Source organism: Phycodurus eques, chromosome 4, assembly GCF_024500275.1.
Source record: "Phycodurus eques isolate BA_2022a chromosome 4, UOR_Pequ_1.1, whole genome shotgun sequence".
Classification (NCBI taxonomy): Eukaryota; Metazoa; Chordata; class Actinopteri; order Syngnathiformes; family Syngnathidae; genus Phycodurus; species Phycodurus eques.
This window is the reverse complement of record NC_084528.1, coordinates 30,752,521-30,776,095: the sequence shown is the minus strand read 5'-3', so window position 1 is coordinate 30,776,095 and position 23,575 is coordinate 30,752,521. Positions and strand designations below refer to the sequence as shown.

The following is a 23,575-nucleotide window of genomic DNA, read 5'->3' as shown; positions in this document are numbered from 1 at the left end:
ATTCTAATAAAGAGCGTTGATATCTCAAATCAAATAGCAACATAACCACATTCGACTACGACTTTCATTTAGTTTTGATTTCACACATGCACATACGTAAACAAACAAAAGGGGTTGTAAATTGGTTACCGAAGTACGTAATTATTTGTTTGTTGTTTGTAACCTTAAAATGCGGCCGGACGCTGAAGGATGTCCGGCGCATGCGCAGAGACAGGGCGGCGGAATCGTGGCTCCAGTCCGTTAGCATGCCGAGCTAGCGGATCGCAGCCTTCTGCGCAACGGGGCTGACGAACAAGGCGACTCGGCGTCCAGATAAAGCCGACTTGAAGTGACGCCGCCTAATCCAAAGATAACCATTATCCCTCCATGGTGCCCGATGAAGGGAGATAGCGTTAATAACCACGCACCGTCGCCGTAATTAGCCGCCGAGCGCGATACAGCCGAAGACTGCAACTGCGAAGTGTCTCTTGTGGACCGTCGTTCAAATTCGCGTCTGCCTTTTTTGGGGGGCTATTTAGGGCGCACTCGACACATATTTGTGGTCGCGATGAGGCTGGGGGCTCGCGGACAACGTGCGATGGACGCCGACGGGAAGAAGCTGGACCGAGCGCCTCCGTTCAGAAACCCTTTTGTACACGTCTTGAAATTCACCGCCATGGAAAAGGCCAAGGTAAATCAATATCTCGCGTGGATGCAAATGGGCCGTCTGCGAGGCTGTCACCACTAATGATGACGACTGTTTGGGCAAGGATCGAAGTCAGCTGTGCGAGTCCTAGCCACTCGGCTAGCATTAGCCATGTTACATGTTGCATGTTCCTCGCCCGCTTTGGAAGGAAAAGGGAAGGCATGAGAGCAGTTTCAGTCAGACTTTGTTAGTATCGTCATGGAGAGAAATGGCCCCCCAAAAACACAAAACTAGCTATATTATAGGAATCCTAAAGCATGAAATGATTACATGAGCATGGCCGTCCCTACATGATGATGATGATGATGGTGATGATGATGATGGTGCTGATGATGGGCCTAGCTTGTTGCTCCTGAACTCACATTTTTTTGCTTATTTCAAACACGAGTTACTTTTTAGTCACGCTCAGAGTTGCAATCAGAGCTGGATCGATTATTTTCCTATTTCTGCTTTGTCGCTTCACGCGTCCCATTGGTACACTGTGGAACAGTGACAGTTTTCACACAAAATTTATTTAGGTTCAGAGAGGACGAGGCCAGTTCAAATTTAGAACCGTCTTTTTGTGTGTGTGTGACACAAACAACAATGTAAATCACTCAAAGTTGAATATCATCCGCGCTTGCAGCTCGATGGCAATGAGGATTTTGGGGTGTTTACCATATGTGACTTGTCCCAATTTGACTTCAAACATTCAGTCGCATTGTTTAACTGTCATTATCTCCTGCCACAGTAATTGCTGACAACATGACATGAGGCGCAAGGGTGAAAGTATTTATTTGTCATTAGTACAAATGAATGTTTTGGTGTGATCTGGAATCTTTTGGTGTTAAGTAACTTGATTTGATCACTTTTCTTTTTGCCCGGTTTAGTGTGATGTGATCATACCTGCTGATGTTTACTCTCTCTGATAAGGCAATTGTATAAATAACTGTTGGCCAACCTTTATAGTCAAGGCACAGTTTACATTAGAAACATCTCTGCAACAAAACTGTCATGAATAGTATATATTAAGGCTGTAACTTCACAAACGTTATGATTTGATTTGGATCTCAATGTCTGTCCAATGTCGGTTTGTCACAAGATTAACGTTTTATAAATAAATACATATGGTACTGTTTAAAAGTAATATAATTATTACAAATATTATATAAAATTATATTACAATATATTATTCATACTTATTACAAATATAAATCATATAGGTATATATATTATACATATATGTATAAGGTATTAATACATTTGTCAGTATAGACAGTGTGCCTGTATTTTGTTTTATTACAGTACAAAACAGGCTCCTAATATCAAATCATGACGTGGCAACATTGGGTGAAGTGTGACTAAACTGTTCTGTTTGAATTGTTTTTAAAATTGATTGTTATACTTTTTATTGTTGTCGTTAACTCGTTTGCATGTGATGGTACATGAAGCCCTCATTATGCTGCTTCAAATTTTAAAGATTCTAATGTTCAATTGCTTGTCAAAGAGCTATTAACACTCATTCATTGCCATTGACATCAACTTGTAGACGTCAGTTGGAATCCAACCGTTCACTGCCATTGTTGTCTGTAGAATATATTGTCAATTCGTTATTTTAACGGAGATGTGTTGGGGAAGGAATGGTGCATCTAGGCTGTAAATATCAAGCTGGTAAACAACTGTACTGACCAACAGAACCCTGATCAAAACGAAGCACTAAAGGCTGAATAGTATATACAGCTATTGTATTGCATACGTTTACTACGACGTCAAGTATGGTAAAGTTTATTATTATTGTGCTCACTGTATTGCTAATTTAGAATAAATGCATATTCAGCTAAATGTGTTCAGTCTACTATTATTTGCTGGGTTTATGTACAATGTAAACAGATCATCTAAATTGACAGATAAGAAGTGTCTCCAGATTAGATAGTCCCGATACAGTTCCCGACTCTAGCTGTTACTATCAAGACAAATATTGACAGAAGATAAACATTGACATCAGTTGTGAGATTAGTTAATCTAAATTGTTTTTGTATTGGCACCTTGAAAGACTCCTATTGAAACCTAATTACTTTAGTTATTCAAATACTCTAAATCGTCCCGAGGTGTGACTGTGAGTATGAATAGTGTTTTGTCTATATGTGCCCGGCAATTATGACTTGTTCCCAAGTTGCTGTCATCTTTATTGGAAGCAACTGTCGCTGTCAGGCTAACGCTGCCACGTGTCTAATAATCTCATTACAGATATTTTGTAGTGATGGGAATTTAGGCTCTCTTTAGAGAGCCGGTTCTTTTGGCTCAGCTCCCTAAAAAGAGCCAGCTTTTTCAACTCCTAAGTGGCTCCTCAGATATTTTTTGTTGCTTCAATTCATTTATTAAATTGTGTAAAGATACTAATGTAAAAAAAAAACTTACTAACGTAAAAAAAAAAAAAAATACGTTGTTGAATACGTGTTTGCCTTGCATTATGAATTCAAATGGAGTGCTACAAAAAGTATGCAAAAACAGATTTATTTTTGAAGTGCATATATTGGATTGTGGGCATGAGTGTAGCCTCTGAATCTTTTGTCACGCTTTTATTGAAAATTAGCTTAAATTCCCATGCAATGATTTTAGACAGGTCCATCAATTGCATTTTGTTTTTCTGGGGTCACAATCTCGTGCAAAAACAGACTCGTAGAACTCTGACCTGTAGGTGCGTGGTCACGTGCGACTTTAACAGGAAAAAAAGACGAGAGAAACTGACACATTGGCTCCCAATCATTCAGTTCAGAGAGCCCGCTCTAAAAACCAGATCGTTGGTGACCCACATGAAATATTTTAGACACAGCAATGTCTGACTTCATTCAGTTCTGTCTGAAAGGGACAGGCAAATCAATTGTTGCCAAACTCTTGCTAAACTGATGTGAGCCATGCTAGTTAGCGACATTATCTGCATGGGTAGCAAGCCTACCGTGTCGGTATTTATTTTATAAGTTCTAGACACACTAACTCTCATAGCTGGTTGCAAATGTTAATTTCAAGACGCCGTTCTCGGAAAGAATAAAAAAAACAAAAACAGCAAAACCCCTCATAACACAGGAACAGTATGGTGGAAAATTTGTTTGGTGTTGAAATCGTGACCTATTCAAATTGCAGTATACCCTGAAAGCGGTAACCAGCCAAATGCTTATGTACATGTAACACACACTTGTGTTTCTGCACCCATCTCTCTGTCTTCCCACTCTCAAACCTCGTATGTATTATGATGTTCTTATCAAACCTGTTTTCACTGGTTTTGGACTCCTCAGTTTTAACACGACGGCGACTTCCTGTATCTATCCTTTCTGTTAGATTAGTAATTTTCAAAATGTTTTGGAGTTTGTAAAAGTAATTTTGTTCTTTTGCATATTAAGACATTTAAGAAATTATGTGCTGGTCACCTTATGGTCGGCTCTTTTCTGTTCCAGTATGACTACTGACTGTACCCCAGAGAATTCTTGTGCAGTCAGATAGTAAAATGAATAACCTTGAATGAGTTGGTCAGATGTTTTATTTATCCATCTTTTTTTTCTCATTGTTTACAGATAGCAGTTATGACAGTCACGCTATTCCCCATCCGTCTACTCGTAGCTGCATCTATGATGCTGCTGGCTTGGCCTTTTGCGTTTCTGGCCTCAGCGGGACACTCTGAGACTGCTGTCGAACCGCAGTGCCTCTGGAGGAGGTGCGTGCCCTGCTGTGTGTGCACGAATGTTTGCATTACGATTCACTCAGCGAATTTGGACACACTGTGGATTTCTGTTTTGTTGTACATGTTGATAAAGGTTTCATACATTTGATCTACGTTAATAATGTAAATTAACTGAGGCCTTTAAACTTGATTCCTCTTGGTTTCAGACTGGTTGACATCATTTTGAAGATCATCATGCGGGTCATGTGGTTTGCGGGCGGCTTCCATTGGATAACTGTTAAAGGGCAGCGGGCGTTGCCCACCGAAGCACCCATTCTCACTCTGGCGCCCCACTCTTCCTACTTTGATGCTATACCAGTCACCATGACAATGGCCTCCATTGTCATGAAAGCAGAGAGCAAGGATATACCCGTGTGGGGAAGTGAGTAACTATCACAGATTTTTATACTTTGAAATTATAGATTATGCACAATCCATGTGTGTATATACTGTAGTAGCAGTTTGTGACTACATGATATTTTTATGCAGACAATTGTCCTGATAATTGACATGTACATTTAAAAAAAACAGCATGCTTGGAATTGATTTGAACATTCTGTGCTTGGGAATGAGTGAACACACTTTTTATGTATTTATTTATTTATATATTTTTTTAAATAAGCTTTTTTCCCCCCCCAACCACTTTCTCAGATATCCACGTAATCATGTAAATTCGGTCAGCTGGTCAGATTTGTGGGAGGAACCAGAACCCAATGCCCAAATTGAGCAAGGTGAATCCAGACTAGGTATTAAGACCTGATCAGCCACAGTGACGTGTGCAAAGTGTCTCTTCAGGTTGTAGTTGGAGTCCTAATCCCTTTCCATCAGCTCACAGTTGGAATCAATTAATTCTTTGCATGACTGCGCTACCCGTGCTATGCCGCCTTTATTCTGCTTTATTTTATTGATTTATTTATTTTTAAAGACAATTTATATCAGTTCATGGTTCCTTCTGTAAATCATTGTACATTTTTCCCTTTTGTGGGTCATGTTTAGATCTTAAATGCTGGATACAAATTCCATTATATGTTACGGGTGTAACTTTACAGGTAACCCACGATTCGCGGTCTGTATCTCGTTTTTTGCGCCACGATTGTGCAGACAGTAGTATTTTATACTACTGTATTGTCATGTCTACACATGACAATACAGTAGTATAAAATATGTATAACAAACTAAAATGTAAAAAAATACCCCCAAAAAACACAACTTGTCCAGTCATGGAGGTTGGGAATTACATTGCTGCTGAAATCTGTACAACAGGGCAAAACATAATATGGGTCGGCATTTTCGTGAAGTGACGAAACCCCACATCTTCAACCATGGAAAAGGGCTGCAAATCTTCAGCAATAAATGCTCTAACTAACTCTTGTTTATCTAAAGTGAGACGTTATGTGTGTTCAACAGGATTCTCAATAGACAAGAATTGTTTCACTGGTATTAATCATCTTTTCGAGTTGCTCGACTGTCGGGGGGGGGGGGGGGGGCACGGCACAACAGTGATAGGACATTACCTCACGGGTGAGGACTTTTCATCTGCCTGGGCATGTTCTCTCACGCACACGCAGACAGACAATGGCCCAAACTATTGTCCCATGCAGAGCTTACCGAACATATTTTACCAAGTACCGTTGCATCCCTCGTATCCTAGTGATTTCAATTTTTTCTTGTCTGTCTTGTGCTACTTGGTCTTTTTGTTGTCATGTTCTTGATGTTGTATGAGCAAATACTTGCCTGACAAAGATGACATATTGGTAATATATTTTTTCTCCATGTTGTTAATCTACTGAACTAAATCAACACTTTCTGACGACTGTGCTTAAATTTTACAAACGCATTTAAACTAAAATTGTTAGTTTGACTGCATTCTTCCAATATTGTCAAAGCGATTTAAAAAGCGAGTCCTGCTCGAGCCTTTGTAATTATCTTTTGTCTTTTCCTCCAGCTTTAATAAAGTACATCAGGCCAGTGTTTGTATCAAGATCAGACCAGGACTCGAGAAAGAAAACTGTGGAAGAGATCAAACGCAGAGCCCACTCTGGAGGGGAATGGCCACAGGTAAAGAATGTGTCTCAAAAAGCCTCCATTTTGGAGTTCATTTATGATCACTGACATACTGTATATTTTAAACCAGACATCCACATTGAAGGTTCCAGCTTCCACACAGTTGAGAAATGTTTGCTCTACAATGGAACCGCCAAAGTTAAACGGGATCTGTTCGCTGAGGCTGTTTGACCTCTGATTGGTTTGAATTAAAAAAATCCCATTGGAATTCATTAGAATTTGGACTAACTGGTTCCATAGTCAAAGTTGTAGCAATAATAAAAAAAAAAATTATTTTGTTTTAGTCAATTTGTTAAGTTACATTTCATCATTAGTAATTGCCATACGGATAAAGTGGTACCTTGACATTCAAAGAGCCCCAAAAGTTGTACAGACGTGATATCTGCATATTACATGAACAGCATTTGCACTTGGTGACCTCGCTGATGCGCACGTCTCATACTGACGACAAGGCGGTGAAGAGAGGAGCTACTTTATAAAAGAGGCACACTTTTATCAGTAATTTGTAATTATTTCTGTTTTGCAGCATCGGACAATGACCCAAAATTATTCCGCTGCAAAGTATGTTTAAAGTCAATTGCAACCAAAGGGAAGAGCACGACCAATTTATTTCAAGGTTTGAAACCGTGACACAAATTTCACAAGATTGTGAGAATGTTGCTCTGTACGTGAGTCAGAAGTACACGAGAGCCTGAGAACTTTGCTAAGATATGGACATTAGCTGAATCATTTTCATCTTGTTTTCCATATGACAAAAAAAAGGTAGTCTGCTGGAATGCAATTGATCGCATCGGTGTCTGTCTTAAGGCCATCACACAGCTGATGTTGGCATGGATGAGCCGTTGCTGCATCCTCTCAAGCGCTGTCGTAGCTGACGTTTTTTTTTTTTTCCTTCATTCTCATTCTTCTCCTGGTCGATGACCACGGTTGCAGGCAATGATCTTGGCCACAACTGAGTGTAAATGACTTTTGTCATCAGTGACTCCTTCATGCGACTGGCTACAAGTTGGCCCTTACTCAGAAGTTCCAAAAGCTGAATAGATGATAGTGATAATTTTTTCTGGCATTTCAAAAATATATACAGGAGCGGGAAAACATCTGTTCTGCCCGTCGCCTCTCATTTTTGCCTTCGCTTCAAAGTCAGTTAGCCGTGTCATTTGCATCTGCCATTTAGATGGTATTTAAAAATGCTAAATCAGCGGTTGCAATTTGTCTCAGGTTTGATAAATCGCACTGTGCGTGCCAAATTAACCAATTTGCATATCCTCCTCCAAGAACGTGCAAAATTAACAGCCTAACTAAAATGGCCCAGTTGGCAGACGCAATCCTGTGTGTGCCCAGTTAATAGATCAGCTCCCACATCTATTTGCGTGTGCACTCCAGTTTGTGTCCATTTTGGCACATGCAAGCCTTTAGTAAATCAGGCTCATGGTGGCCATGTATACTTTGCAAAAGCAGTGATTTAGTCACTTTTATAATAAAATCTATGGATCTTACTTTATTATTTTATCCTTTTCTCAAAATGTTAACAACCCAAAAAATTTTTACATGGTGTGTGCATTTCTTTCATGCAGATAATGATTTTTCCAGAGGGCACCTGCACAAATCGATCCTGCCTAATCACCTTTAAGCCAGGTAAACTGGTCATCTGTTTTCTTCTTCTTCCTCGTTTTAGATGTGTGTATGTAACCTACATTCCAGATTGTGTCAGGAATTGTACTTTTATTTAAAAGCACAGTATGAATTGATATCTAAATCATTTTTTGTTGTTTATTTTTTTTCTCTCAGTTACATTTTAAAAAAGTGAATGCTCTTGGTTTGTAAAGCATAACCTGTAGGTGTCTTCATTTGGGTCTTGTAGGGGCCTTCATCCCAGCTGTACCAGTGCAGCCAGTTGTGATGCGATACCCAAACAAACTGGTACGATTCTTGGCATCTTAAATATATATGTATATTGGTTTTGTTTTGCAAATGCAGCCCTAAGGGAGGGGGGGGAGGGGGAGGGGGGAAGGGGGGGGGGGGGGCACAAGCCAGTGCAAACTGTAGGCCGGTCCCAAGCCTGGATAAATGCAGAGGGTTGTGTCAGGAAGGGCATCCGGCTTAAAACTTTGCCAAACAAATATGAGCGTTCATCCAAAGAATTCCATACCGGATCGGTCGTGGCCCGGGTTAACAACGTCCGCCACCAGCGCCGTCAACCTGCAGGGCGCCGGTGGAAATTCAGCTACTGTGGGCCAAAGTGGTGGTGGGGAGGAAGATTAGGAAGACAAAGGCAGAGCAGAGAAGCATGTGGTGGAAGCTTAGACAGGACGAGTGTTGTGCAGCTTTTCGGGAAGAGGTGAAACAGGCTCTCGGTGGACAGGAGGAGCTTCCAGAAGATTGGACCACTGCAGCCAAGGTGATCAGAGAGGCAGGTAGGAGAGTACTTGGTGTATCTTCTGGCAGGAAAGGAGAGAAGGAGACTTGGTGGTGGAACCTCACAGTACAAGAAATCATACAAGGAAAAGGGTTAGCTAAGAAGAAGTGGGACACTGAGAGGAACGAGGAGAGGCGAAAGTAATACATTGAGATGTGACATAGAGCAAAAGTAAAGGTGGCAAAGGTCAAACAAGAGGCATATGATGACATGTATGGACACTAAAGAAGGAGAAAAGGATCTATACAGTTGGGCCAGACAGTTGGCTAGAGATGGGAAGAATGTGCAGCAGGTTAGGGTGATTAAGGATAGCGATGGATATATGTTGACTGGTGCCAGTAGTGTGCTAGATAGATGGAAATAATACTTTGAGGAGTTGATGAATGAGGAAAATGAGAGAGTAGAAGAGGCAAGTGTGGTGGACCAGGAAGTGGCAATGATTAGTAAGGGGGAAGTTAGAAAGGCATTAAAGAGGTTGAAAAATGGAAAGGCAGTTGGTCCTGATGACGTTCTTGTGGAGGTATGGAAGCATCTAGGAGAGGTGGCTGTGGAGTTTTGACTAGCTTGTTCAATAGAATTGTAGCGCGTGAGAAGATGCCTGAGGAATGGAGGAAAAGTGTGCTGGCGCCCATTTTTAAGAACAAGGGTGAGGTGCGGAGCTGTGGGAACTGATGAGCCACACAATGAAGTTATGGGAAAGAGTAGTGGAGGCTAGACTCACGACAGAAGTGAGTATTTGCAAACAACAATATAGTTTCATGCCCAGAAAGAGTACCACAGATGCATTATTTGCCTTGAGGATGTTGATGGAAAAGTAAAGAGAAGGTCAGAAGGAGCTACATTGTGTCTTTGTAGATCTAGAGAAAGCCTATGACAGAGTACCCAGAGAGTAACTGTGGTACTGCATGCGGAAGTCTGGAGTGGCTGAGAAGTATGTTAGAATAATACAGGACTTGTACGAGGGCAGCAGAACAGTGGTGAGGTGTGCTATAGGTGTGGCAGACGAATTTAAGGTGGAGGTGGGACTCCATCAGGGACCAGCCCTAAGCCCCTTCCTGTTTGCAGTGGTGAGGGATAGGCTGACAGATGAGGTTAGACTGGAATCCCCGTGGGCCATGATGTTTGCAGATGACATTGTGATCTGCAGTGAAAGAAGGGAGCATCTGGAGGAACAGTTAGAAAGATGGATGCATGCACTGGAAAGCAGAGGAATGAAGATTAGCCGAGGTAAAACAGAATATACGTGCATGAATGAGAGGGGTGGTGGGGGAAGAGTGAGGCTACAGGGAGAAGAGATAGCAAGGGTGGAGGACTTTAAATACTTGGGGTCAACCGTCCAGAGCAATGGAGAGTGTGGTCAGGAAGTGTAGAAGCGCGTCCAACCAGGTTGGAACGGGTGGATGAAGGTGTTTCATGTGTCAGAAGAGTCTCTGCTAGGATGAAGGGCAAAGTTTATAAAACAGTGGTGAGGCCAGCCATGATGTACGGATTAGAGACAGTGGCACTGAAGAGACAACAGGAAGCAAAGCTGGAGGTGGCAGAAATGAAGATGTTGAGGTTCGCTCTCGGAGTGACCAGGTTGGATAAAATTAGAAATGAGCTCATCAGAGGGACAGCCAAGGTTCGATGTTTTGGAGACAAAGTTAGAGAGAGCAGACTTCGATGGTTTGGACACGTCCAGAGGAGAAATAGTGAGTATATTGGTAGAAGGATGATGAGGATGGAGCTGCCAGGTAAGAGAGCTAGAGGAAGACCAAAGAGAAGGTTGATAGATGTCGTGAGGGAAGACATAAGGGCAGTTGGTGTTTGAGAGGAGGATGCAGGAGATAGGCTTACATGGAAAAGGATGACGCGCTGTGGCGACCCCTAATGGGACAAGCCCAAAGGAAAAGAAGATTGGTTTGTTTTGCAAATATGAAAACAAAGGCCTGATTTCTGGACACTAATAATACTCTGCTTACGATTTAATAAGCCAATGTATTATTTTTCTGTATCTAGTGTCTAGGTTATTCTTAAACTTTAAGGTCATCTCAACAATCAGATTTGTTCCTTATAACATAACTTTTTGGTTTTGTCTTAGTCTGAGCAAGCTCCAATTATGAATAAATTCGTGCAGTCTTTGATGTTTTATGTAATATGATTAACGCATTCTTATAGAGACACCTGGTGGCCGCTTTTTGGCGATGCATTAGAACACAAGTACCAATCTTATCAAGCACCTCGTGGTTTTTAATCGACTTCAACATGATTTAAATGTAAACTGCAATACTGTTTCAAAAAATGTGGAAATGTTCTCGTATTCTTTGCAGAAATTAGACCTATTGCAAAATTCACATGTGAAAATATCTTTCACTGATGTCAAAAATGTCAAAGTATGGATCTGGAAGTATGGATGGAAAGCTAATTGAAAATGCCCTGAAATAGAAAATACTGTTTCTTTCATTTACTGGCCTTTTTTGTCTTGTGAAGGACACAATCACTTGGACGTGGCAAGGGCCTGGAGCGTAAGTATTTTCTTTTTACCATGTACAGTACTACATTTTACTATATGTATTTGACAATAAAACTACTTACAATAAAAAAATGTCAAGCAGTAAAGTTAGTCTTCTTATTCCCAGAATATTGATAAAGAAATAAGTGGCGGATGGCGACATGCATTTTTTCTCCTACATCGACATAAAAAATAGCAATGTGACAAGGTTTCCCAAAAAATTACAGTCTGTCAAAATGTGAAGTCTGGTTGGACAACGCACCAAGAATTTTGAAAATCACAAGATGGGCACTGGAGAAATTCAGTTTTTAGTGTCCGAAAAAACTTTTTTTGGGGGAATGTTTTCGTGTGATATCGCCTGTAGAAGAAATTCAAATTAGAGTAAAACATTATAACTGAATCATTTATCAACTCCTTGACCCTTTGGTTTAATCTGCTACTCGGTTTTCCATTGGCCGACAAGTTTCAGTGAAAAATATCCATCAATAAACTCGTTCGTACAAGACGAAAGCGTAACATTTCAAATTGCGTCACTTGCCCTAAAAACCCGACTCAAGTTGTGCAAATGGAACATCATTCATGAGAAGAGCAATGTGGGTAGTAGACTTCAACTACTTCAGTAATCAATTGCTTTTTTCCCTTTAATTTAGAGGATTTTCAATGTGTTTGAAGTGTTCCATTTCATGTTTTGTAGAAAATTCCACAAAGATCCAGGCCACGAGTCACATTGCTAATTCTTTTTTTATTCCAGGTTTAAGATCTTGTGGCTGACACTGTGCCAGCTACACAACGTGTTTGAAATAGAGGTAAGTGTATGGAAGCTCAATACATCTCACCGTTTATGATGATGAAAATTCCAGATCTTTATAGGGCAGTGGCTTTACAGTGGCTATTAAATGAAAATTGACCCTAATCATTTATTAAATGGTCTCTTATTGCAGTTCCTTCCAATCTACACTCCCTCTGAGGAAGAGAAAAGGAATCCTGTTCTGTTTGCTGTCAACGTGAGGCATGTCATGGCCAAGTAAGTTTTAAATAGGAATGTTTTTAGTATGTTGTGTCATTAATTGTAGCATTTAGTCTTTGGAGTGTAAACAAAAAAATAAAATAAAAAATCCAGTGCAAATGAGAGAGCTCTCATAGTTTAGAGCTTTATACAGCATGTAATGTGAACACAGTCCCTTTTTTTTTTGTTTTCCCTTCATAAGCATTGCAATGTGTTTTATGTACTAAAGACCTGCCATTGTTTTCACTGTAACAGAGCCCTGGGGGTCCCCATCACAGATTATTCATTTGAGGACTGCCAGCTGGCAATGGCAGAAGGCCACTTAAGACTGCCAGTTGACACCTGCCTGTTGGAGTTTTCCAAACTTGTCAGGAGGCTGGGGTAAGTCATTCAAACCTCACGTTACAGGAAACTGAGCAATGGATACAGGTGGGATCATGGTCTTCGTCGTCGTCGTTGTTGTTGTTGTTGCTGCTGCTACTGTCGTTTTTGTTAATATTTTTTTATAGGATCAACGTTTGCCACTATCTGACTCATCCTATTTTTTTTGTGCACACTGTTAATGATCATTAATATTCTGTCACAGGCTTAAACCCCAAAACCCCGAAAAGGTTCTTCAGGATTATGGGAACAGATCCAGAAAGCTGCAAGGACAGAAGCTGTGCTTGGATGACTTTGCTCAGTTCTTGGATGTGCCCGTTTCAGATATGTTACAAGACACATTTGTCCTTTTTGATGAGGTCAGCATTTGCTGGAAAGTTTGAGAAATGTATTTGGTTGCAAAAAACATGTTTCTTAGCATTTTAAAGGCCTTTGCACGAATGAAATGAATACAGGGATGGACATGTTTTTTTTGTAATTTGGGCTGCTCTCGCTTTTCCAGCATGAAGATAACAGCGTGGATATCAGAGAATATGTGATAGCCTTATCTGTTGTATGCAGGCCTTCCAAAACTCTGGAAACACTGAAATTGGCCTTCAAGGTAAGTTCTATTTTAAGACTCAAGCCCATCTAAGTAATGGATTGAATACGGTTTATAGTTTTGTTTGTTCATAGGAACACCCCAGTGCATTTGCTTTATTAGCAACATCCTGGAGGTTTTTGTTCTTCTGTCTTTGGAACAAAACACATTTTCAACCTTAACCTGTAAGTTTGCAAAAAATCTTCAATTGGAATCAGTTAAAATGTTAAGGTTGGTCATGAAAAATAAACTCTTTTGTGATTGCATGAAATAGCGTTTAAGGTCCCTTTCCATCTTTTTCTCAATTTAATTTCTAAAATCTTAGATGCCTTTTTATCGGTTTTGCAAAATAGTTTGGGTAGGAAATGCCCAGAAGGTCATTTTTCAAGCTCTTCAAGTTGGTCTTTTCCGCCTGGCATTTGAGAAAGTCTGTATTTGCATTATGCGACATGTAAATGAGCTTTGCTCTGATTGGATCGCTCATCTTCCTCAATTTAAATATGGAAAACAGCTTGGCCCTGATTGTTCCTTATCACGGTATCTGCCAGCGTAGAAGCGTGGGACAGCTATGAAGGCCCTTAGGGGCATTCCTCAGGATTAGCTCTCACACATACTATTCAAATGCTTTCACACACACAAACTACTGAAAGGCTCTCATAAGGACTACTCAAACACTTTCATACCCACGAGTCTTGCTCTCATTAACACTACTCAAATGCTCTCAATGGCAATAGTCAAACGCTCTCGTTGGCACTAGTCAAACGCTCTCATACACACGCGTCTTGCTCTCATCAACACTACTCAAATGCTCTCATACGCACGTGTCTTGCTCTTCGGTCGCGGATGCTGCCGAATAAATGTGACTTTCGGGCTAAAGCGCAGTGGATGTGTGTTTACTCCTGGACTCAAGACAGAGTTTCAACACCGCTGCGTTACAATCTGAAACGTTATACAGTTCATTGCGGGAAGGATGGCCGGATAGTCGCGTTTAAGCTCCCCTGCCCCGGTGTACCTAATGAGGTGTCAAAGGGAAGGAAGGAATTTAATTGTCGTTGTGAAACTCGTGTCAAAGATATGCACTACAGACTACACACAGTCAGAGTCAAATATTTTGACTTTTTTTCAATATAGGTACATCTCAATAAATTAGAATATAGTTGAAAAGTTTTTCTTCAGTACTCCATCCATTTTCTGAGCCACTTTTCCTCACTAGGGTCGCGGGCGTGCTGGAGCCTATCCCAGCTGTCATCGAGCAGGAGGCGGGGTACACCCTGAACTGGTTGCCAGCCAATCGCAGGGCACATGCAAACAAACAACCATTTGCACTCACATGCACACCTACGGGCAATTTAGAGTCTCCAATTCATGCATGTTTTTGGGATGTGGGAGGAAACCGGAGTGCCCGGAGAAAACCCACGCAGGCACGGGGAGAACATGCAAACTCCACACAGGCGGGGCCAGGGATTGAACCCAGGTCCTCACAACTGTGAAGCTGACGATCTAACCAGTCGGCCACCGTGCCGCCTCTTCAGTACTCATAGTGATTAAACACTGAAGTACTTTTCAGAGGGCAAATTCCAGCCCAATTTCTACATTTAAAATCCCTTTATTTCTTGAATTAATTTATTTCGTTTGACGTTATAGTTTAGTTTCACAATATGGGAATTTTTTTTTATTTGCTATGTGCTACAATCATCAAAATAATACATATTTTAAATATGAAATACTTCACTCTGAATGTGTCCAGTGTGCAGTTCCTCTCTATAATTTCACTTTTTGAATTGAACTACCTAATAAAAGATTTACACTATTCACGTGTGAGCATGATTGACATGAACTCGTGAATGCCAGTGATGTGTGCGAGAATGTGATTGACGTGCTCGCGTGAACGCATTTGAGTAGTGTTGATGAGAGCAAGACACGTGCGTATGAGAGCATTTGAGAAGTTAATGAGAGCAAGACTCGTGTGTATGAGAGCTTTTGAGTTGTATCAATGAGAGCATTTGAGTAGTGTTAATGAGATCAAGACTTGTGTGTATGAGTGTTTGAGTAGTCCTTATGAGAGCCTTTCAGTAGTTAACTTAAACACACTGAACGCGCATTCGCTTCATTTGCGCCACAATGATATGCTCCTCCCACTTTGATCCTCTTGAGCGGGTCGTCGGCACGCTCGTGTCCAGCGAAGGTGTGCTGTGAAGCGGCCATGGCGAGCGCGAAAAGCCCCCCCCGTATACTATCATTGTGAAGCTTAATTTGTGTTGGATTGTTGGCCTACTAATAGAGAATGTGGCTAAAAGTTAAGAGAGAAGGGGTGATGTTGAGTGTGTTGACTACTCCTACTTATTGGAATTTGACCTGCCGCTATAGTCTTTGCTGGCGACAATGAATGCAAGCTTCGCCATTGCATCCACTGTTACATCATACATTATGATATTTCGTTAAGTATTGTTGTAAAACACGTGTGTACTTTATAGACTGTATTTTTATGGCTCGGCAGTGGCTGAGACTCGCTCGCTTAAAGCCCGGAAATGCCACGTTGCCGTTCAGCTGAGTTGAGTGGGTGGGTACCAACCATGAAGCGGGCAGGCACTTGAATATTTTACAAAAGAATGTAATTTCAAATCCTGTTGTTTGCAAGTGGTTTTGGTGTTCAAAGTCTATTGCATTCAATCGATAAACCGCATAGGTGTCAGCCTTAAAGCATGTCATAGACATATTTTCCCCTAAGTTATCCATAAAACAGTAGAACAAAATGGATTCTGATGGACGGGCCCCTTTAAACATATCTACTTTTGCAGATCTACAGTCTTAAAGTTGCGTCCAGCACTATAAATGTGGGCCTCATTCATTTTTCAAAATGCATTATTTGGAATAAATTCTATTTGATCAACTCAATTGAATAGGCACCTAATCACCTTGTCCACTTTAGTCTCAGAACCAGAGAGCAAGTCAATTCGGGTGACAACTGCAGTTGATGACGATCAACTATTTGTATATGATGTGACTTTTCAGATGTTTGAGGCCGAGGAGGATGGCGCTATCACAGAGCCCGAGTTGGCAGTTATTCTCAGGACCGCTTTGGGAGTGAGTCACCTCAGTGTCACCTGCTTGTTTGCTGCCATTGATAGTGAAGGCGCGGGAAAGATCACATTCGGTGAGAATCGTAACTATCTCTTGAGTCTATGAAACACAGTTTAAAATGGAAGCCTAATTTGGGTCTGAAAGTAAAACACGATAATTTAAAAATGATGAATGAAGCATTGTTAAGCCTTGGCAAATATAGTCTTTTCAGCACAAAGTTCAAGTCCTTTTATTATTAAGGTTTTCTGCTGCTTTTGTCTTGTCCCCTCTCGTGGTGTCTACAGAGAATTTCCAGAGCTTTGTGGAAGAACATAGTGACTTGGGAGAGGACTACCTGTACCCGAAAAATTCTGGCCTCCTCAGTGGTACCTGCCAACATCAACAAACAACTTTTCACAACGTGCATGACACTGCCAACAGCAAAATAACTAACGGCATCTGCCCCGACTTCAGCCCCAATGATCATGACAGCACAGTACACGGACTCCTCAAGAAACACAATTGAAAGAGTTGAGGGTGCAGTTGTGGAACAGCAAGCATCTCTCCTGGCGAGAGGTTGTGATGTGGCGCATGCTTGATAGACGGTTGCATTTTTTTAACTGAAAGGGACTATATTTCAGTCACTACAAATGAGATGTTTACCTTACCTTTTTGCTAGCGTTGTGTCCACATAGTTTTCTTAAGTAGGGTTCTACATGATAGCTGTTTTACGTATATTAATTACAATTATTCTTCATAGTCTGGGTTGTCAAAAGGCAAACTTTAGCTGTTTCAAATACAATGCATAAATACTTGAAGGGCACTTATTAAAGGTCAGGGCATTGTTTTTTTTTGTTTTGGTTTTTTTCTCTGCTGAATTTTTGAATAGACTGCATGCTTAAAGCGAGTGGAAATCAAGCCTCGACTATGGAAGCGACACATTTTGGACAAATATTGAGTTTCACATTTTTATTTCTGTTTTTTTTTGGTTTGTTTTTTTAATTGGTAGCTGCCTTTTGGCGAGATAGTGTGGACATGGAATTTTGGGCAGTATTGAGAAGTATTTACATGACAAAGGTCCACTCGAGTATACCAGTGACAATTGTGCCACTTGAAGCAATTTTTCTGCATCAAGCCAAATTTGAGGTGTACTCTGACCTTTTGAGTTGATTACATTTTTGCTACAAGTTTGTTTTATACATATATTTATACAATAATTTTGTTTTAGCTCAGGGTTCAGTAACACAACAGACAAATATACTTGTATGATGTCATAATTTTTGACTCTGGGTTCTGTGCATGTCTTTTCTTTGTACGACATCCGAACTGGTCTGCCCAATCACTCCCTCAGTTATTCAAGTGTCTTTTCTTATTGTTGAAATGACACAATGTGGACCAAAAATATGTTTGGTGATTATGTCACCTGTTATGTCTGTATTGTCCCTTTTAGTCAGTGGTGTAATGGCTTTAAAAGGGGGAAGGGGGCAGGGATGTGACCATTGAAAGCACATTTTGTTTTGGTGGATTTCTTTTTTTTTTTTTTTAAAAGGACATAATTCCAAATTCCCTTTCTGCCTTACATTGCCATACAGTTTGACCATTCCTATTAAATACAGAATATTAATAGCTTCAATCGCTTGAAAAGAAATATGCTAGTAGTCGTATTTTTGTATAAATTCTCAGTACACTATAGGCTAGTACAACGACCATATCTGGAACCAGCCTGAAACTGCACAAAGCATGATGCAATGATACTAGTTTCAATCGTTGTCCAAAAATGGAAACTAATTTTGTATTTATGCTATTCTTGTTTAAAATATAAAAGGGATATTACCAACTCTGTTTGGGGGGGGGCGTAATTGCTTTTTCATTAGCATATCCTTAAAAAAAAAAAAAAGTGTTTTCCCCTTGTAGATTATATACCACTGAAGACTATGCTTGCATGTTCCTGTTAAGACTTTCACTAAAGCAATATTCCACTTTTTTCAGCCTTTCAAAGAGTTCTGTTATGTATTTTGAATATTCCAAATGCAGGACATTTTGTGAATGTTTGATATATATGTATGTCTATGTGTATATATACATATATATATATATATACATATATACATATATATATATATATATATATATGTATATATATATTTTTTTTTTTAATACTGCCGCAGATTGTATTGTTGACGAAAATGAGCCACATTTTCTTTTTTTGTATTGTTGGCGAAAATGAGCCACATTTTCTTTTTTCTTCGTTTTCTTCATGTGATACTACAACTTAATGCTGTATTTTTCAACCACAATGTGATGTCCAATTATTTTATTCCTTCTATTGCTAAGTTGATTGCTCCCAACCTAAATTCAGATTTTTGTAGAGAAACCGATAGCCTTGAATATAATTTTAGTGCTTGATAAGAGAATGTATTGACAATCTTGTCACAATCAAAAGCAAAGCAAAGCAAACTGAAGTTTTGGTGAAAAAAAATTGTACACTTTTTATCCTCTTACACCTTTTGTTTTGTTGTTGAACTGGCGTGCATTAAAGTCGACTGGCTTTGAGTGTAGGAATGTGTCGCGCCTTGAGGTGACGTCTGCACCGCATGACAGGCCGCAAGACGCAAGCAAACCCTCCAGATCGTACGCATATTCAAATGAAGTTTTGATTTTGAGTCACAATGCTTTTGATATGGCTCTGTGTTTTATTTCTCTTGCGTATTTGTGCTTGCACTTTAGTTCTGTTTATTTTGTAAAGAAAGTTCACAGATAAAGCATGTTAAGTTTGTTTACTTTTTTAATAGCAATAGTCTATCCATTGTAGATTTAGACGAAGCAGCACCGATTCCCTTATTTTAGACCAATTTTGGGTTATTTGAATGCCTCAAGTACAAATTTTAGACCGACTTTTCTGCTTCGTCTTGGAACAAACACTTATAGCATGAGAATGAATGACTTTGCAAACTTGGTAACATCTATTAGGTTTGAATGAGTAAGAAATGCTTGCACCACACAGTGGAAATGTATTTGTCAACGGGTGTTTAGACAATTTCCATGTAAATGTGAAGGAAACAATATTTTGTACATCCAGAGAGGAGACGTGACTATGAAATACTACTCAAACACAATGGCAAGGACTTGACCTTGAATCGAATGTTTTTAAATCACACCAAGTAGCCCCTTTTTTTAATATATATATATATATACAAAACTGTTCATTTGGATTGCAAAAGAATGGTATTATTGAGTACATGTTTGTTTGTCTGTATTTACACCTGTAACAGTTTCTGGGTACATTCACCGTTTTGTTCCTGCATTTTCCATCTTGCCGTTCTTCTGAATATTCATGCTGCTCGCTAAACACAGTTTGCCCATCATTGAGCTGAAGAAGAAAGATGTTGTGTACTCTTGACAGAGTGATATTGTCTTTCTGATGGTTCACTGCTGGTGGACTAAACAACTGTTTCCTCTGTAGCTTTACATCACCTCTTTTTTTGTACTCAACTTTTATTTTAGAAATGCATTTTGATAAGTCATTATTGCAAGCTACTTTGCATTTGTCTATTAAGGACTGGTATGATGTAACTTGTTAATGTGACTTGGATTTAATTAAAAAAAAACTAAGCTACCTGAACAGGACTGTCCTTTATAGGAGTGCTTGTATGAAATCTTGCCTGTCGTGGGACAAATGATGACGGTTTAAATTGAGTTCTTCACAGGGCGATGGTACAACCACAGCCCTCTCGACCCACCCGGCGACAATTTTTATTCACCCCGTCGGAAAATGAAACTTTCCGATTATACGTCTGTTGACTTCTCTCAAGAATAAGTAACCAAGACAACCCTTTGCGGTTTCTAAATGTATTGATGAGAGGAACATTTCATTACATCCACCAGCATCCCTTAAATAATTGCAGCCAAGTGAGTATTCATTAAATGCATGAGCCCCCACTGGGTTTCTCAGCAGGTAATCTGGCAGTTTGTGTTTTCTAATTGTCTAGATTAGAACGGTGGCGGTGGCCTCAATAGACCTTTTAGAAACATCTCTGAATTGTCTAACATACATGCTATAATACAAAAAACAACTAAATTTGTATTCTATATAACTACAATATTTGGGATATCTATGAAGGAAAGACCTATTAAATGCATGAGATTGTATTCTTTGTGCCAAAATGTGAAACACTTTAGTCTGTTCTTGGCGCCACTTCTTGTCCTTCTGCCTCATTTCACCTGCCATTCGTATTTCTGGTGTCCTTTTTGTCCCTTTACCTCACGTCTTGCTCTTTTCCTCCTGCCCTTCCTCTCTGGGTCACAGCTGTTGCATTTAGGAAAACAAGATACTCGATTATAGCCTTGTCTGTGAACCATCGGGGGTGGAGGGGGGGGGGGGGTAACCTCACACCCACCACAGCTTACATCGACCCAATGATTTTTGATATGAGGCCTGAGGCTTGATGGATGATTGTACTTTCAGGGTGTGTGGGTGCTTTGGTGGCTGTTTAGTGGCTGCTTAATCACTATGATTGGCTTGCAAGCAACAGGCTGTCATTCCGAACGTAAAGATCGTAAATCTGTCCGTGGGGAGATGGCTGATTGTGTTATTTGGGGCCATGTCTCGTTATGGTTTAACTAGAAATTGGTGAGGTCGAGGTGTCAGAACTGACTGCAGGTCAGCTGGACGTTGCAAGTAATGAGATTTGTCGTCGACCCAAAGACCCGCAGAAGACGTTTCACTTGGGTAGTCCAAACTTTTTCCTCACATGGCCGCACAAAGAAAATTCAAAAGATGCAAAGTTGACATTCTTTTTATTCATTAAAACTCGCTAAAACCAATCCAACAAGCAAATAAATATTCTTTATAATAGTTTTGGTCGAAGGGGGCTGTAGCTGCAGAATGGCAGCCACCCGTGACTGTGGAGTGATTGTATAATGTGTGCAATTATCAAGTGTCTGAGTGCCTTGAGAAGCGCTATGTAAGTGCTGTAAATTATTATATTATAGTTATTTTGGAAAAGCTGCTGCGTCATGGCTTTCTGTTGAAGGTGATAAGGCAAATAGTTAAGGATTTTTCCGGATTTGTGGGTGGCCCGAGGTCCTTTATCCCACATGAATAGATCTGCCCTGCACTAAGGAGTAGCCTCCAATGAAGTTGGGATGTTGTGTTAAACATAAATAAAAACAGAATACAATGATTTGCAAATCATGTTCAACCTATGTTTAATTGAATACACGACAAAGACAAGATATTTAATGTTCAAACTGATAAACTTTATTGTTTTTAGAAAGTAATCATGAACTTGGAATTTTGTGCCTGCAACACATTCCAAAAAAGCTGGGACAGGTGGCAAAAAAGACTGAAAAAGTTGAGAAATGCTCATCAAACACCTGTTTGGAACATCCCACAGGTGAACAGTCTAATTGGGAACAGTTGGGTGCCATGATTGGGTAGAAAAGGAGCTTCCCTGAATTGCTCAGTCATTCACAAGCAAAGATGGGGTGAGGTTCACCTCTTTGTGAACAAGTGCGTGAGAAAATAGTCCAACATTTTAAGGACAATGTTCCTCAACGTACAATTGCAAGGAATTGCGGGATTTCATCATCTACGGTCCATAATATCGTCAAAAGGTTCCGAGAATCTGGAGAAATCACTGCATGTAAGCGGCAAGACCGAAAACCAACATTGAAGGCCCGGGACCTTCGATAAAGGATATCACCACATGGGCTCAGGATACTTCAGAAAACCAATGTCAGTAAATACAGTTTGGCGCTACATCCGTAAGTGCAATTTGAAACTTTACTATGCAAAACAAAAGCCATTCATCAATACCCAGAAACGCTGCCGGCTTCTCTGGGCCTGAGCTCATCTAAGATGGACTGATGCCAAATGGAAAAGTGTTCTGTGGTCTGACGAGTCCACATTTCAAATTGTTTTTAGAAATTGTGGACATCGTGTCCTCCGGGCCAAAGAGGAAAAGAACCATCCGGAGTGGTATGGACACAAAGTTCAAAAGCCAGCATCTGTGATGGTATGGGGCTGTGTTAGTGTCAATGGCCTGGGTAACTTACACATCTGTGAAGGCGCCATTAATGCTGAAAGGTACATGCAGATTTTGGAGAAACATATGCTGCCATCCAAGCAATGTCTTTTTCATGGACGCCCCTGCTTATTTCAGCAAGACAAGACAAAAAGAATTCCACCTACAAAGCTTCAACAATTAGTGTCCTCAATTCCCAAACGTTTATTGAATGTTGTTAAACAAAAAGGTGATGTAACACAGTGGTAAACATGACCCTGTCCCAGCTTTTTTGGAATGTGTTGCAGCCATAAAATTCTAAGTTCATGATTATCTGCTAAAAACAATAAAGTTTATCAGTTTGAACATGAAATATTTTGTCTTTGTAGTGTATTCAATTAAATATAGGTCAAACATGATTTGCAAATCAATGTATTCTGTTTTTATTTATGTTTAACAAAATGTCCCAACTTTGTTGGAATTGGGGTTGTACAACCAAAACTTAAAATAGAGGAAATTGACAATATTTAGATGAGTTTTTACCTTATTAGGATTATTACTGTGATACATACATTTCGCAAATGAGACTTTGACATGGAGCAGAAAATGCAGCATTTTGCAATTCTTGTGATTTGCATCTGAAACAGATTTTTATTCGTTGAGGCTTTATGAATAGAAATGTTCTTATTTTAGTTAAAAAGTTTCTTTGCATAAAGTCTCAACAATATATATATGTATATAATATTATATTATGTTATCATTTGTTAGGTGGGTTCCCCTGTAAGACGAATAAAACTTGACCATGGGATGTGTCAAGTTATTTTTAGTGTATGCCAAGGGCCACGTAAAAAATGGATGACAGGCCGCAAATGGCCCCCGGGCTGTAATTTGGACACCCCTGCTTTGCTATCTTAAGAGTAAAGCCAAATAGTAGTGCTTTTTTTCTGCCAGCATCACATTATTGATAAATACGTGTGAGCCCGTTCCATTAGTAGACAGTTACACCATGCCTTTGCCATAAATGCTTCCACCATGTTTGCCATACGATGTGTTATGCTTTGGATCACGAATTGGTCTGTTTGTGGAAGCTTGCTATGGTTTCATGAAAAAAAAAATCTGATTCCAGAACATTAGGATTTTTAGCTGCTAAATCAAGCTTTCTTGTGCATGACTGTTAGCATTACTTTACACAC

General features: G+C 40.0%; 1 protein-coding gene across 1 annotated transcript; it reads left to right on the top strand.

Annotated features, from left to right (window-relative positions):
* The first annotated feature begins 224 nt into the window (after positions 1-224).
* LOC133401810 (lysophosphatidylcholine acyltransferase 1) lies at positions 225-19,999 on the top strand. The gene is made up of 14 exons (XM_061675229.1): positions 225-670; positions 4,234-4,373; positions 4,547-4,761; positions 6,325-6,437; positions 8,018-8,078; positions 8,305-8,363; positions 11,329-11,363; positions 12,102-12,156; positions 12,292-12,374; positions 12,612-12,737; positions 12,943-13,096; positions 13,240-13,338; positions 16,330-16,471; positions 16,683-19,999. Exons 1-14 carry the CDS (start codon positions 548-550, stop codon positions 16,901-16,903), a joined length of 1,626 nt encoding a protein of 541 aa, XP_061531213.1. The 5' UTR covers positions 225-547; the 3' UTR covers positions 16,904-19,999.
* Positions 20,000-23,575: the final 3,576 nt, after the last annotated feature.